The sequence below is a fragment of the Thunnus maccoyii genome, chromosome 10 (genome assembly GCF_910596095.1).
Source record: "Thunnus maccoyii chromosome 10, fThuMac1.1, whole genome shotgun sequence".
Taxonomy (NCBI): Eukaryota; Metazoa; Chordata; class Actinopteri; order Scombriformes; family Scombridae; genus Thunnus; species Thunnus maccoyii.
The window spans coordinates 26706062-26723786 of NC_056542.1; the positions used below are offsets into that span (position 1 = coordinate 26706062).

The 17725-nt window shown below is 39.5% G+C and overlaps 2 protein-coding genes across 5 annotated transcripts in view; one reads left to right on the forward strand and one right to left on the reverse strand.

The window, feature by feature from the left end:
* The first annotated feature begins 1101 nt into the window (after positions 1-1101).
* On the forward strand, positions 1102-1617 carry LOC121905871 (hepcidin-like). Its single transcript, XM_042424426.1, has 3 exons — positions 1102-1262; positions 1367-1444; positions 1530-1617. The coding sequence occupies exons 1-3, from the start codon at positions 1176-1178 to the stop codon at positions 1608-1610; spliced, it is 246 nt and encodes an 81-aa protein (XP_042280360.1). The 5' UTR covers positions 1102-1175; the 3' UTR covers positions 1611-1617.
* An 11003-nt stretch (positions 1618-12620) lies between these two features.
* The window catches only part of rspo2 (R-spondin 2), a 64122-nt gene continuing 59017 nt past the window's right edge, over positions 12621-17725 (reverse strand). For all 4 annotated transcript variants that reach the window (XM_042424264.1, XM_042424265.1, XM_042424266.1 and 1 more), the window contains one exon: positions 12621-14115. In XM_042424264.1, coding sequence (XP_042280198.1) covers positions 14000-14115 — 116 coding nt within the window. In that variant the 3' untranslated portion in view covers positions 12621-13999. The remainder of the gene's footprint in view (positions 14116-17725) is intronic.

Below are 17725 nucleotides of genomic sequence, written 5' to 3' on the forward strand. Positions count from 1 at the left end.
ACATATTTAACATGCAAGGACTACAGACTGGGGTCCCTGGGGACCCCAAGAATAAACTACTGTAAGAAGCAACCAACATAGCAAAATGTTATCTCATTTCTTCTCAAAACATTATTAATTTTGTGATTAATGTCATCTGAAAAAACAGATTATATCCATGTCTTCTACACATATCTTTGCCTGGGACATGCAGCTGTTCCCTCAGTCTGTTAGTATCATATCATGTGTGTAACCTGCATCTGCATTTTTCGCATTTTAAATGAATCAGTTGAAAACATTATAAAGGCATCAGTTTTAGTTTCTTCAGCTTTTTAGCAACAGCCAATTTTTTCCTCTGCTGGAAATGAAAAACCTTCTTTTGTTTATGTCTGTGTGAAATCAGAGTTTACTGAAAACTGTTCACCCTGATAGCCTTATTGTTGAGGCTCTCCCTGTGTTTCCTCTCTCTCTATAGTGTCAATGGTGAAATGAAGGCAAAGATGCTAAAATAATAATAAGAGAGGTAAATCTGTCCACATTATGATTGTAAACAGCATACTGTATGTGCCATGCTCCAATGTAAAGCTTGACAGAGGTAGCAACAGTAACTAAGGGCCATCTTCATGAATGGTCAGTTAATCAATAGGTGATTCTAATATCACTGACATTACAATTGTGTCACAGTGTTTAAATTGCTCAGCTGTATATGAGATAGATCTATTAACTGTAAGGTATAATGTATGTCAGGACAATTATAATGCAACTGCAGTAAAGTTATATAAGAAATAAAAGCATTTACAAAAGTATTTGTCATTTTAATTTTGGATTCATGTGTGTTTATTATATGTAACACAGACTGGAAGTGCAGATTAGGTATACTCATAATGTATGATAGAGCTGTTCATGTTTGATTTGATGAAAGGACAAAATCTGAGGCTAACAAACAAAAATAGAGAATTTCCCATTCCTCAGGGATTTCCCATTCTGACATGGGAATGTTGGGAGTGTTGCAAGTCCATTCCTGAAAGCAAATACTGCAAGTAATGAGGCAACAGTAGCTCAGTGAGTATAAATACCAGCACATTTTGTACATTCAACCATCAGACAGGTGAAGACCTCAAAGGAGCTGACAGAGTCATCAAGATCAGTAGAAATCTAGCTGTTTCAAAAACCTCAACAACTCAAACTCTCCTAAGATGAAGACATTCAGCATTGCAGTTGCAGTGGCCGTTGTGCTCACCTTTATTTGCATTCAGGAGAACTCTGCTGTCCCAGTCGTTGAAGTAAGAACTTGCTTAAATCGTATCATTTGTTTATTGACTTGGCGTGTGTTGTCAAAACACTAAAATTTGGTTCCCACTGTAAATGTGCTTTTTTGTATTTTAAGGTGCACGGGATGGAGGTGATGATGAGCGACGGCGCTCCACTTGCTGCAGATAGCGAGGCAGCATTGGCCTTGTGGGAGGTATGTTCAGTTAGTGGATGTGAGAGATAGAGTGAGATAATACTGGAGATGAATATCTTGCTCATGTCTCTTGTCTTTCACACAGGTGCTTCGCAGACAGAAGCGTGGACTTTATTGTGGCCGGTGCTGCGACAACGGCGTCTGCAGAAAGTGCTGTTATGCATGATGCTGAATTATTGGAGATACTACAGTGTTTTATCACAATAAATTTCAATCTCTTTACAATAAACTGTATCACAGTTTTTTTATTTTAAAAAGTGAATATGAATTATTGTTATATTGCTGCTTTTAATACACCTCAGTACTCTCAAATTCACAACAGTAATTCAATCCGTAACCATTTCATGAAAGCATAAACAAATGTTTGGAATGTTTTGTGCACAGTAAATGATTTGTTTCATGTTTCCTGAAGTATTAGTAGCATAAAAACTGCATTTATATCGGTTGAAATGATCAGCTCAGGTTGATTATTATTAACAATGGCCTCTAGTCTCAGCATAAGTTTAAAGAGTTAACACTTTAAAGGAGCAAAATGATCAAAGTGTACCTACATGTTTGTGTGTGAGATGAGTAAAAATGTTGTGAATTGTCATTGTTCATATACAAAATGGCAACAAAAACAACAAACAAACATACAAACAGACAAACAGAAACTTACAGAAGGTTTTTAGTGCAAAGCATAAAATCATGTGTGCAGGGACGTAAAGTGACATTTCTTTTGTTTTGATGACTATACAGAGACAATGGTGGATTTTTTTCTGAAAATATAACTTTTGTTTAAGAGTTTATGTCACCTAAAACCTCTGGGAATATTGCAGAAGACTGAAGTTGGTTGCACATGATTTAATGAAGGTAACTGCAGTGGGTAACGGAGCATTATAGTCTTGTGCTGCTATGTGGCACTGTATTAGATCATTTAGAGTCTCTTTATAGACAGGTTTCACCACACAGAAGAATAATATAGAATTGAAAAGGACAAAATACTGACACATTCAAAATGACTTTTTTTGTTGTTTTTGTTGTTGTTGTTGCACTGCCATACTCACATGCTGTATGTCACCTGTTTTTCTTGTTCCACTTGCTGTTTCTGCCTCATGTGTCTCTCTGCTCTCCTGTTCCTGCCTTTTAACTCTCTGCCCAACTGTAAAACATTGATAATGGACACCAACTGCAAGTCACAAACCATCTGTTAACAGAGATATATCAAAAATTACTGTTAATTTAAACTATGTATCATTGTTGACAAAACACACTCCTTTACTGAAATATCTACTGTATGTTATCAGTCCTAATCTGTCATCATCTGGGTAATAACGTTATGAACTGTGTCAGAAAATGAAATTTAGTAAGTATTTATATTTGTTTGCATGTGATAATTTAGACTTAAGATGTATAAGTGGAGTCCAAAAGTCTGAAACCACTTTCTCATTTGGACCCCACTGTATAGATTTTTCAAGTTTTAAAGCAAGCTCAAACTTCCAATGTGCTGACTCACAGAGGCCTCAATTATATAAATTTAAAACATGATTAAGAGGTTTTCTTAGAGCAAAATTGCATGTGCCAATTATGATTGGACATGATAGTTCAAATAGAAGTTTAAAGATTTGTGGAATGTGATGCCCCCATGTCATATAAAAATAGGTATTTTAAGAAAATGGATAGTCTACTGTATATTCCAACAGATGCACATTCATGGTCATTTTTGTTGACACAGATGTGATCATTGAAGCAAATACTCAGTAAGGTCATGTAATCAGTAAATGGGGCAGACTAACATGATGTAAGGGATTTTGATTATTATGCAATATATTTGGAAAGTCTAAAGTTTCTGAAAATTCCACTGGCCCTGACTTTATCAACAGCAGTGTAAACAGTGTGTTTAATAACTTAACTTTTACTTATTATTTTGTTTCTACCATTGTTGACTTATGTATTTATTTACAATCAGATTTTCTATTAGTTTTTTTTACACTGACAGGTAATATTAAGGTGTTTTAGTGACAAAGAAAAATATTCAAATATAATAATTATGAGTTTGGTGTTTGTTCTATGTTTCTGTTGACAATGTGGATTATTACAATATCAGTCATTACATTCATGTCACAGTGTTTAAAATGTTCCACTGTATTATATATGAAATTGATCTTTTAACAATTGGTAACAAATATCAAGACATCAGAAATGCTATTGAAATGATCCTCATTAATGAGACTAAAGCTTTTACAAAATCTGCTTTCACTGTGTATGTTTTGCATGTTAGGTACTTTATTATATGTAAAAGAGAGATGCTTGGAAGTACCAATTACAGTACTGTGTGCCTGACAGTATGCAATATGACAGAATTATACTACCCTTAATATGCTACATTTAACATCAATGACATCATGATGTCAAATAGAGAGGATTACACATTGAACTTTCTTGTTGAGCAGATTCAATAAACCACATCTGATTTTTATTCTTTTATACCTTGCAATGGCTATTCCAAAAGATTTTCTTAGTCAAAAAGTTGCTGGAGGAAAGTTCTCTTCCAGGAAATGTATAGTAAACACACTTTTTAAAATTGTCTACAATGCTGCCAGGAGTATGATCAGAGCATGATAGAGAGACAAAGCACATTTTGCCTCCTTACTGTATATTTTAAAACATGTGCAGCAACTTCTTCATGTATAGAACTGTATGTTCTGCCTGTTCAAAATCGATGATGGTTCATGGTTGATTTAATACTGTGAAACAGACACTGGGTCCTACAAACAAAAACAGAGAACATTCCCATTCCTCAGGACTTTCCTATAACCATTCCCAGAATAGGGTGTGACGCAAGCCCATTCCTGGAGACAAGTAAGTGATGCCAGTGATGAGGCAACAGTGGCACAAGTGAGTATAAATACCAGCACATTTTGCACACTCAACTGTCAGGCCAGGGAACAACACAAAAGAGCTGACAGGAGTCACCAAAACGGCCAAAGAAGTTAACAAATTAAGCCACTCAAACTCTAAACTCTAAAATGAAGACATTCAGCGTTTTAGTTGCAGTGGCCATTGTGCTCACCCTCATTTACATTCAGGAGAGTTTTGCAGTCCCAGTCACCAGAGTAAGAACTTCAATTAAATCAAGAGCGTAGGTTTGGTTATAACTTTGGTAGGGACATTTTTTGTTGGACGGCCAAAATATTTTTGTATGTGTACTTGCTCTCTATCACTCTTTTCTCTTTCATAGGCACATGTGCACACACACACATACACACATAAAGAGCCTGACTCTGCAAAATCTTTACTTTACTGAATATGCATTTGCTGACTTGCCTGGAACCAAACTTGTATTGTGACTTTTCTCTGATTTTTACATTGTATTTTGTTGATTAACTATAAATCTGAGACCAATTTATATTTAAAATAATATATAGACTGTCACAATGTTACAATAAAATAAATGATCTTAGTTTTGTCCAGTGAAGTTATTTTCAATTCTGTGACATTTGGAACATTTAAACTATAAATACTAACAGCTTCAGATTCTTCACCTCAATGACTCCACTACTGCTGCTGCTGTTAGTCAACAATGTGTACAGTTTGAAGTTGAAGGTTGCCAGATCATCTGGCTGAGTATCCCCCCATATCCTGCTCTTTCACTCTTTACCATAATAGCGCACTTTTTTGCAAAAAACACACAAACCTGGCAACTCAGCAGAGATCTTACTGTTTACATCATGTGGCGTTAAAGCAGCTAGATTGTTTGAGATCAGTAACTGATCAGTCATTAAGTTGAAGGGCTCTGATTCTGTCTCCACTGAGAGACAACACAAACAGAGTAAGTGATGATGCTCGAGATGAACACCTTGCTCATGTATCTTGTCTTTCACACAGATGCCATATAACATCAGGCAGAAGCGTCATTCTGGCCTCATTAGATGCCGTCATTGCTGCGGCTGCTGCTTCCCTGGAGTCTGCGGTATGTGCTACAAGTGAAGACTCCAGCCTGAGATTCCTGCAACAAGCACTGAATATTAATTTGTTGTTTTTTTTGTCTTAAATTAAAAATCGGATGTTACTGGATTCGACCATGCTGCAGATAATATGCGCTTAGTGATGCGTTGTAACACATGACGTGAAATACTGTACATTCGGAAACTAACGTAATGTCACAGCCGCAGTTTTAATGTCAATAAAATACAATATCATCAATCTCAAAGTATTGTGGATGAACTATCAGAGGATGTTAGGAAGTAACATCCTCCACTGGCCTCTAACAAACAACACTTCCAGAGTCAACTTCATTTTCCAGGGTGGTCTGCTGTCCAAGTGCTAACCAGGCCCAGCTCAGCTCTGCTGTGCTTCGCTTGTTATTCAGTGCAGTGCAGGGAGGTATGGCATCTAGCCATGGTGGTATGCATGCTATTGTGTTACTTTCAGCATGGCTGGATCGCACCTCACAATTATAATGACCACAAAGGTCAAATAAATGGTCTGGTGTTAATTTAGAGCAGAAATGATTTGGGAACACACAGACTCAGATGGACCCTGATAGAAATCTGAATGGTGAAACAACATACATAGAGGGCAACATATTGCAAGTGACAAGCAGAACAATGGCAACCCTGTTGTTTCTATATAAGCCTGTGTGATTACGATTTAATTACCCTCATAGACACAGAAGTGTATGTACACGTGGAAACACACATTCGCTCACACTCACACATGCACAGACTACCAGACTGGAGCCTGGCAGACTCCTGCCTTTATCCCACCCTCATGCAGCCTTGCAGGGGGCTGAGTGGTGTGCCAGGCCTGCCTCGCGCCCAGACGGATGCCCGTTGTACGCCCCCATACTAGGCAGAGCCGCTGCCAAACCACACAAGGAGATAGTAAATGAGAGCAGAGGGTTCTGTTCAGTTTCCTCACACACACACATACACACACATGTGGTTTATTTTATCGGACTCATACCCACATACACACAGACACGAAACACAATGCAGGCAGGCAGGCAGCAATTAGGGGCCTGTTCATCAGTGAACTCCAGTATACTAGCTCTATAAATCTTCAAGCTAGCATTTTTAAAGTGTACAAACTAAGTGCTCGGGTGATAAACTGAAGAATCCACAGGATGTTGCCGTCGTTGGTCATTTGATTAGTAGACACTCTCCAGGCATTCAGACAGAGAAAAATGCAAATCATAGCTTCAGATCTTTGTAGAGACATACAAATCTATCTTTTGTTTCAGAAGATAGAGACTGATAAGCAGATGAACACATTTATCCATTTTACTTGCTATATAATCATTAAAGTACGTTCAGGAAAATTTATTTTGAAACATATTATACATGTTAGAAAATAATTGCTGAAAACATGAAAAGACTGTGAACTATGTAGTTAGATTTTTTGGGAAAACAGTATTGAAAACAAAGCCAACAACACCATTTTATAACATTATATAACTATTTCATCAGATTCAACAAATAATTGCTGGATAATTAACTAAAATGGACCAATGATAAGTGGAAGTTGGGATACAATGTGAAACAGTTATTAGTGTCCAAGAAAGGGTGGGGAAACACATCGACAGTTCTAGAGACATTCAAGACATTATGTTCAATTACGATAAAATAATAAAACATTCTTACTTACAATGGAACCTTTAAGTCTGTGCAGATGACTCTGACGGTCTTCTCTCCGTTGACTATGATTATCCTCAGCAGTCTTTCCACTGTCAGCAACAAGGAGTTCCACCTGGTAGTATTCGGGCACAGCAGCTGGAGGGAGCAAGCATCTTCAACAGTTTCGGCTGTAAGTGTGGACCTTCCACATTTGTTCCAAAGTGCATTACACTCGCCAAATGTTGAACAGTCCACTTTCTCGTACGCCTCATTGAGTGTTGCTTTCATGGCACCAACCGTAGCTATTAGGTTGAGTAGGTGACTCTACCAAAAGACAGACCCATTTCCCAAAACTATAAACACTATTGCCCTGTTTTCACTCATGTGCTCATTTAGAAAGCACTTGCATTCAATATCATTAACTCAAGTCATCACAGCTGGAACACAATTAACACACAATTCCCCAGGTGGAAACACTAAGAGTCAAAATTGTTCACACACCAATCAGAACATCAGGATGGATAAAAATGAGTTCATTCACTTGTTTTGGAACAATGGATCCACAGAGACCTGAAGCAGAATAAATGTGATTTCTTTCTTTATGTACAAACTGGTTTTCAATGGTTTATATTGGTAAATACATGGAAAAGATTTTACTGTATTCTTTATCAGTTGCATATTTTTACAGTACATTTACTTTTTCACTCAATTTCAGTTTATTTTACTACAGTACATTGAGGAATTAAAAACTTGGAAAATATATTGTGTTAATTGTGTAAAGAAGTTGTTCTGGGGGAAAACCAAGTAACAAGTTTTTACAGTAGTGTTTTGAATTGATCTTACCAGTGTGTGTTTTGTAGTGTGTGTATATTTGATGGCTTTTGTGTGATGTCTGAAGGCAAAGTTTGGTTTAGATGCAAGATTACATGGTTTTGAGTGGAGAGTTTGGTTTTGACATGGAAGTTTTAAGTTTGTGAAGATGAGAGTGCAGTTATGCAGTTGTGTTTAGAGTTTGGGGAAATGGAGCATAATTTTAAGAAATGTGTCTTAGCAATCGAGAAAAACTGTAATGTTTCTCTTGATTGGATCCAGAGGGCCACATTACATACAATATAGCCTGTAATATGTCATTTGACTGCAATAGTTTCAGACTCTCAACCGACAGATTAGTCATCACTTTCTACAGTTAATCACTTAAACCAGCAACAGCAGAGAGCAGAGTGTGAACCAGAGGCTCCACCGCAGGTCACACTCCACAGCAAAGGCTGGGAGTCATTCACATACACACACACACACACACACACACATACACACATACACACACAATCAACGCTGGGAACCACTGACATGAGGTCAAGACCTCCCCTACAGCTGAGTTGATTAAACACGTTTCTACAACCCACACACTGCCCAATAAAATCTGCTGTGCTTAGGATGATGACTGTGTTGCACACAGTGGGAGCATCACTGGCTCCAGCCTTCCCAGAGTGCCCAGCCCAGTGAGGGAGACTTAGGTCCAACACCCTGGCTGCGGCGGCTCCACTTCCACCTACTCGTTGTGCCTTGAGGGAGTAATCAACCTGGCTTCTTTTTAGAATAAAGCCTGTTTGTACATGTGTATATGTATGAATGAATATTTCCTCTGCAGACCCTCCAAGTGGAGGCAAAGGTTGCTTCTGAGGCATGGCACTGCATAATCCCACTCTGAATGAATGCAGGGGGGGGGGGGAGATAAACATTCCTGGACAATGAGACCTTCCTTTACCCCCTACTGTACTCGTACCCACTTAAAATCTGCTTAGCCACAATGCAACACTTGGCTCAAGTGAATAGCCCCCCTGGAACCGGTGCAGTGCCACTACAGAATAACATATCCTCACTCCTAGAAGCCACAAGTGTCAGCTATGGCTCAAATACAATCCTTCTGGGCCCTTACTGAGCACATTATATCCAATTCAACTGGTCTTAATATACTTTAATAAGACCTGTTTTCGATTAATTCTCCCTTGAAACCGGTAGTAACACGGCTACTAGGCACATATAAAAATTGAATGAATGGAGTAGGGCTGCCAGGGAGTCAGAAGGGGAAAAATAGGAATCCTTGTGGATTTGTCCTCACCAGCTGGCGCTTGAGCCCAATATAATGGCTGTGCCCATAGCTCTCAGAGCACCAGTAAGAGGAAATATTCGCCCAGCCTGTAATGTGTTTAAGGTGCACAGTATGATTCAGTTCAGGTCATAAAGCACTTGCGTGTCACATCCTGTGTGGAAGGACAGAACTGTTCTGCCCATATTCCCCTCAAGTGAACAGGGACAATGGCTTTGTGTTGTGTTTGGATCCCAATGTAATAGAAAAAGCCATGCATTTCAGAGCAATGTGGGGTTAAATAAGCCAAAAAATACTTATAGCACCCATAGGAAACACCACACCAGGTCAGTATAGAAATGCCTGTCTGTTCCATGTAATGGATGGTGATAAAAATCCCATGTCCCCCCACTGCACCTGCTGTTATGAAGCCTAGCCGCAGAAACACTACCACAGCAAGCGACTCATAAATATTCCCCCATTTGTCAACCAAGAATAAAGAAAAAAAAATCTAACACAGAACGGTGATATTAATACGCAAGGTGAGCAACAAGACCATGAATCTTTTTCCTCTTCCTGTCCAGCAGGTGAGGCAGATGTGGAGGGGCTACATCACTGTTATTATCATGAATGCAACATTAGCAGCGTACTTCCAGTGCAGCTCGGAATTTTTTTTTTTACAATTTCCCATTTGAAAAGTCTCTGAAGCAAACCTAATAACTGTCACAGACAATTAGCTTTTATTGAAGAACATATTTATTTTTGGGATTAACTTGTTACCTAGCAACTCCAAGTGAAGCCAAAATCTGCATTCAGAGTTGAGTTTGGATTGCATTTTTGCAATTAGGAGCGAGTTTAATAATAAAAGTCACCCATTGATGCCACCATTTAGCAGGCTTGTACACACCATGATGGCTAACATCTGGCAAACTTGTTCAAAATATTAAGATCTGCTTATCCTTTGACACCAGTATGTTCCTACTCATTGCTGTTTCGGCCTGTGCCAAACACCACGGCTAACCCATATGAAGATTAATGATTCCAGATTTCCCTCAACTCAAAGGGCAAGCGATGGCTCATTATACAGTTATTAAAAACAGCAAATTATTACAGCATTTATTATCCCAGGCAATCTTATATGGCCCGCCAAGGTCATAACTTCCATTTCTGCCATCTGCATTGGAACTAATGTGTCACATGTGCCACAACTGCACACTCACAATAAGCTACAGTATGTGAATGTAGAGCAGAGGTCCTTGAGCCCCTCCTCTTATCCTCTTACTGTCTTGTGAGGTACATACATTGTGTACAATAGATGCACTTTCACACCATAACAACCTGCTTTAGCGGCACAGATTGCTATCACTGATCTATACAGTGGAGAGCCCACTGGGTCATTTCCTGTCAGTGGTTTCACTTGTTGTGCCTTTGAAGCAAGCTTTAATAATAGGACCCAACAGAACTAATGAAAATGCTCTCTGTCAGATTAAAAGGGAGCTTCAGTCTCAGCCACCTAACCACATTTAGCACAAACATTAAAACACACACACACGCACGCACACACAGAGGCATGCGTGCGCACATACACACAGTTTACAGAAGTGGTTTACACAGAGAGGACCATTCCTTCTGATGTGTGGATGACTGTTAACCCTCTTAACAACACCGAGAATACCATCAGTGTCCTGTTTCTCACAGTGCTAGAAAAAAAACGAGTGGATTGATGTCAAAGGGGAAAGGTGAGGGGAAATAAAGAGATCCATTCATCCGGAATGTGCGACGTGATTCTCTTTGTAACCCATTTCTTTTTCCATTGTAGACTTCTGCAATGTGTGCTTTAGTGGTGGTCTTGTGCTTAATGAATCCACTTCAGTGCAGTTCCTCTCCGTAAGCCTTTAGGTTTAATCCCCCAGTCTGGAGCAGTGATAGTCTGGCCCAGGGGATGACATCTGTGAATCGTTCATTAACTTGTAACCAGCAGCAGATGTCTTTAAAAACAACTCGCTACATCTACGCCTTATTTCATTCCCTGCAACGGTTATTTTTGCTTTGCTTCATTCACTGCTGGACTTGATTGGTTACAGTATGGAGGCCCAAAACTGACAAAACCTAGTTAAATGTTATTAGACAAATTATCTCTTTGCCCTTTACCACTAATCAGTTGATTAAATAAAATAAAACTAATTTTATTTTACTATTTGATTTATTTTTCACTAGCACATTTGATTTTTAACTCCCTCATTTTCCTATTCTTTGGTCTTGGCACACATTTAATCATATGTTTTCCCCACACAACATTTCCTTTTCCTCAGCACATTTCCTATAGAGCTTGTAAAAATCTCATTCGTTTGTTCCCATACACAATGTAACATGGCCCACAGTTGGAACGCTTTTCTCAGAATAATATTTTGACAGATAAAATGCTTTAGTTACTTTTACATGATGCTCCAGCAGTATACTGTACAGTATATGGATGATTAACATAACATGCACTGGCTGGTTTAGTGTAATAAGAAAAGGTTGGCTAGGTAGCCTATTATTATTCATTTATTGATGTATTGCGTTATTTCTGTCTTGTCTGACAACCTTTTTACTACATTTTGTCAGCTTCGGGGCTCCAGACCTCCAGACCTCCAATGTCAGTCCGGTGGAAGTGTGAAAATAAATTGCCTCCTGTGTAACATATGCCGTGCCACTTTGAACACCTGTGAAAGATGTTCAGGCACTTAAAACTGCTGTGTATTAGGCCTCATGATGGACATGGAGCATAGAGAAAGTGGGGTATTTCAGCACTGACAGCCTCCCTATGGAAATATCATGTGTGATTTCAGGGGGGTTAACCAGAGCAGGAAGACTGTGGTCTGTGTCTCACAGGATGATATATATGTGACACAACGTGATTCATCTGCTACTGTGCATCCATAAGCTGTCTGGCAGATTTGGCTTTTTTTCTCTTTTGGGAGAATGATTACACAGTGTGGATCTTGGGCTAAATTAGCCATGACTTGCATTAAAACATTTTCTTGTTGCTCATACACCAGGCACATTTAGCCTAGAGGAGACTTTTATATCTGTTTATTTGATGATTTGAGGACCATAAAAATGAGTAAGTGCGATTTGCATCACATGAAGAGGTGATTGAGTGTGTGTGCGTGATAAAAGACCAACAGCCAAATAGATGTCGTTAGGGCATTACAGAAAGATGTTGGAAATCAATGAGCCACCAACGATATGCACTGGTTTGGTACCATTCACGAGGATACGTCATAGTGAATTACAAACCCTTAACAGTGCCGTCATGCTGTTAAGGCCAAATCGACCATATCCAATCCTTTGGCTGGTGGTAGCACTTGTGTCATGCAGCGCGACATGATGGATTTCACAAATGTTTTTGAAATCACATAATTGTACACTGAAGTGAGACAAGGAAACGGCAGTTGCGGAGTTTAGCCACATATATTATAGCCATAGACAATAATGAAAGGCTTCATCATACAGTCACATGAAATGTATTTTAATAAAACACAATGTACACATATGCAGTCCTATGACCATACATTTGCTGGATCCTAATTATTAAACCTAGAATATGTCAAAGCATAGTTTTATTTGTCTTTTTCTTCTTCTTCTTCAGACATTGAAATCAGTAGATGAGGTCAAATGAATGTAATACAACACTTTGCGTGACTTTTCCACATGTTAAAGATATGCACTGTTATAAGGAATTCAAAGAATATTTCGGCATATAAGAGTATGAGGCAAAAAATTCTCACTGAACAAAAAAAGTACAAAATAGAATTAATAAATAAATCAAATATATACCATATAAATGAAATAGCTATGTGGCGGCTATGTTTATTATTTGTTTTTAATCATTTTAATCTGTAGCTTGGTATTACAACCTTTTTATCTCTAAAACATTTAGAACGGTGAACGAGTCAATACTGAAAATACAGTAATAAGCTTTCATAATTAGATAAACTATGTACACATGAGTCTGTTGCCATGCTAGTCGAACAACTAAATTTCTTTTTTTTTATCCACACTATACAGTTAGAGCATAAAGCGGTCTGAACGTAAACAGTTTGTGCTGAGAATAAAATACTTTGCAACTATGCATGGTAATTTCTTTAATATTACTCTCAAAAATGTACATAACATAAAGGCCACACATGGGAACACTGCGTCTCCATTTAGAGGGATGGTGAGGGTTGCTTTGACATAAATATAGGAACAAAAAACAGTCTCTTTCAGTTCAAGATGCCATTTTCTTGTCCATCAGCATCATTTGCTTCAGCCGAATCTCTTTTGCCTCGTCATCCTCCATCTTCTTTCATCCTCCCTGGTTTCTTCTCCTCTGTCAGGGCTGTTCACACCTCCTTCCTCCCTCCCCGAGAAGTTTAGCTTCCTCTCACTACCTCAACCTCCCTCTATCCAGCTTTCCCGCCTCCACAGTCTCTGGTTGCCCCTCCTTCTTCCATCACCCTGGATGGTTAATGACATTGTTAATAACGGGAAATGAGTTCAGTAATGTCAACTGTAAAGGTCCACAAGGCAAGGCAAGGGGTGGGGCTGCGGGTACAGAGTCACCTGGCTGGTCACTGCCGCAGGGGAGAAGCAGCGGGAGGCGGAGGCATGAAGCATGTGTTTAGTGAGTTGATACCGATATCGTACATTAGACATATATTTTTGTAGTGACGGATTTGTGAGTCATGGTGGTGTCCTGGTAGGCAGTGGGGTGATGTGGGGGAGGGCTGGGAGGCAGGGGAGGTGGTAGGGTTTGTGATAGTCGTTGGTCAGAGTATGGGTGCAGCAGCAGCTAGCAGCTTCGCGTTGGTTCTTTGTTCAATGGGTAGTCCGTGGTTTCAGTCCTCACTGGCTGGGGCGCGCAGATGCCAAGTGGTCGCTGTGCTGGTTCTGGGCCCGAAACCGCAGCCTCTGCTTGTTCTTCTTCTTTGGTTCTTTGGATCGGTGCTTCCCTGAGCCACCTGGCAAAAAAGAGAGAAAAAGACAGAAATTGTTATTCCTTTAATCAGCTCTTCCCTCAATTGTTAGATTTTTCCAAGTAACGACCATCCTGCGTTTCAGAGCTGGAGAGAACCTCATGTCAAAGTCTTCCTACTCAATGAAATGTGGTCTTTTTCCCTGGCAAATGTTACATGAAGACATCTCAGCAGACATGTGATTAAAGCTGAATCACCAGCTTGGCAAAACAGGCAACTTCCCTGGGGCCTGAGACCCTCAGGGGCCTCAAAAGTTGTCTGGGTGGCAATTACTTTGTAGTAATTGCATCAACTGCAAATTTGTTTGGTAATATGCACCACTAAAACACACTCGCACTTAAACCTAATCTTGAGGCCCTTTCTTGTAGAGGAGCCCTGTGTCCAAATTCAGTTTCAATCTTGTCAATATTTTAGTTGATATAATGTTTACATGGTACAAACAAATTTTTATTTAATCTAGTATTGCAAACCAACTGACTCACAGCAAATCTCATGTAGGTTTTCAATTGAGGGATACTGGTTGGTTTCAGGGGGTTTGGGCAAAATGGGTTTGGGTAAATGAGTGCGTGTGCGTGTGCGTGTGTGTGTGTGTGTGTGTGGGTGGGGTAGGGGGGCTCAACAGTGACCCCCTTGCTCAGCCGGGGGCACCATAGTTGGTAAATTCGACCCTGTGTGTGATCCACCAAACTTTCAATAATTTCTCTGCTTATTTGACAAAATGTGTACTACTCTGCTAAATCCTTATGGGAAGCTGACCAGAGACATCCATGAAAAAAAAACAATCCAGAATGTCAGGTCTTATCAGGTATTTCGTTTGTGAAAAGATCAATGCAGTTCCACACAGAAAACAGTTGCGTCACATAACCTCATTGACCTGGCCTTACTACACTATAAAGGGATTGTTGGCAACAGTGTGTTGCTGTACTAAGCACATTTGCTTTTAGTGCACTGGGAGCCATGCTGTAGTACTTGTGACTGACCTCACGCTTGAATATTAATCAATCAGTTCGCTAAATTTGCATTGATTTGTAAAAGCATAACCAAGACTGAAGAAACAGACTGTTGAGCAATGTATTATGTGGAGTCAACCTGCTTATTTTGAGGTACAGGACTCATTTAACTTGACTTGGTCTTGAACTTGGATTTGATTACAACACTGTCCAAGAGTTGGGATGCAAAAGAAAGACGCAAAAAATGCTTAATGGATCACAAGTGTGCTTTTAGTATTGATGCAAGGATTCGGAAAACATCCTTATTTCTTAGATCTCATATAAACTGCAACATTTGCCAATGACACAGGCTCCATTACATAAAGAAGTGAACGTTATACGAGGAACATCACATATCAGATCTCTCCAAAACTGAGGACTCAACCTCAATTTTTAAACAAATGTCTATTCACCCCAACACTTTTCACTGTCACTGGAAAAGAGAAGGGAGATAAGTATGGGAAGTTGCATAACTCTCTTTCCAAGTTGGAAAGGTCCCCCAGCCCAAGGTTAATCCATCCCAGGTTTCATTGGGACGGGCAAGGCATGCTGGGAACTAACTTCCTGCTCTCATGGAAGCTTGTGTGGTGGAGGTTCTGCACCCACCGCTCCCTGTGACAGAGAAAACTCTGGCTACTGAACCACAAGGCAACAATCTGGCTGCCAAGGCCACAAATAAGATAACGAGGTGTGTGTGCGAGATGTGTGCGAGGAGGAGTGAGTGTGAGGGAATTTAAGGGAAAAGAAAATCTAATGGGGGGAAAAGTGGAGTAAGGCTTGGATGATGAGACGCTATCTGGATCCTGATCTAGAACACAAAGAAACAAGCCACGCTATGGTTCGCTGAGGGGGGAAGCACAGGAAAACTATACAGAAAAACAAGTCTCGAAACGCAGGCTTTCGCTGCCTGATTCTGGGTCTTATTACTGCACTTGTTCAAGCTGTTGCTCTCACGAAAAATAGGTAACAGTGTGTAAAATGGCATTATCTCTAATTACCTTCTCATATGCGCTGGCATTTGGCCTTTTAAGCACCTCCTAAAATACACCCATTGCCCATTCTCAGGGCTACACTGTGAGGTAGATTTGAAAATATTCACTCGTTTAAGCCGACATGCATGAAAGAGCAAGATATTGCTCTGCTAATAGGGTCTCTCAATGAATAATACAGATGCATGCAAACATCAAACCATCTCAGAGCTATTTCCTGTAATTAATTTAATCTCATTATTTTGAGTCACATTGCCAATGTGAGCCATGGCAATAAAGTTTCTCGGACACAGCTCACAGTTAAAATCACCCCTTCAAAGCAACTCTCACATCTCTTCCATCAGAATCTCATGCCCTTCAATTGAAAAATGTTACCAGAAGACTTTGTACACTTGCTTGACTGATGCCACTTTACATTTTTTACGTGACTTACAGTACAATAATGTTTGTTAAAGCAAATCTGGGGCTGAAAGGCATTTGGCCTATAGGTTAGTTTTCCTAATTGCTATTTAAAGAGGTAATTTTCCTTCAAAACAGTGTTGCTAGGTGCCTGATAAACACGCCTTTCAGTGCAATCAACTCAGATGAATTACATTTGACGGCAATAAAGAACCTGGTGCAGCATTAAACTCTCTCTGTAACGGGCAAAGCCCTCATGGGCCATTCCTTGGACGCAAGGCTGCGTTTAAACTGAAAAAGCCTGCATTTACAGCAATTGCTTGAAACACAAATAAATATGTGAGAGTTAAGTTAAAAAGTAGTTTTCCTGGCTAGTTCAGGACTGGGCAGGAGATCTGTAATCCAAAGAGTTTTACGCTTTCTGTAACAGCACTCACAGACACACACACCCACACACACACACACACACACACACACACACACACACGCACAACTGCAGGAAAGAAACAAAGTCAGCAGCTTTACATTCAGACTGAGTTGCTTGTTGAAATGCAGACAGATCTCACAGGTACACTGATTAATCAGCCTACATTGGTAATAAAAACTAAATTTAAGGCTTTGTGATTAAATGTGAGCCACTCATATCACTTCCAACCTTTCTTCCTTCATTTTTCCATGCTTCTCTTCCTTCCTTCCTTTCACTATAACAAACTATAACATGTATGTAGGGAAAAAGGATAACGCTGACTAACCTTTTGACATCTGTCTTCCTATATAAAAAGATTATACCACAGAAATGTATGTTTTCTAGGAAAACAGTCTTTTAAATTTGCAGTCACTACAAAAGTGAGCTAAAAGCCATGCCAGACTGCAGTAACCACACTCTGGCTTGGTAATCTGTGGACTCAAGAAGCTGCCATAGCCTCAGCCAGATTTAGTTAAACTAAAACTAAAACTGAATTATTATATTTATTGATTTTTTCCCTAACCTAATTGTTATCTGTAAATGAAAAATGTGATTTTTTATGAGCGTTATCTTGGTAATTCCATAAACAGCAGGAGCTAAATCAAGTCATGATGGAGAAAACACCACTCCTGCTAACAGCAACTAGTTTAGCAGATTTCAAAAGCTGCCATCTCAGATCTCAGATTTTGAGATTAGTGGAATTTATGTGATTTGATGTGGTTGAGCTACCTTTAAACCACATTGAAATATGT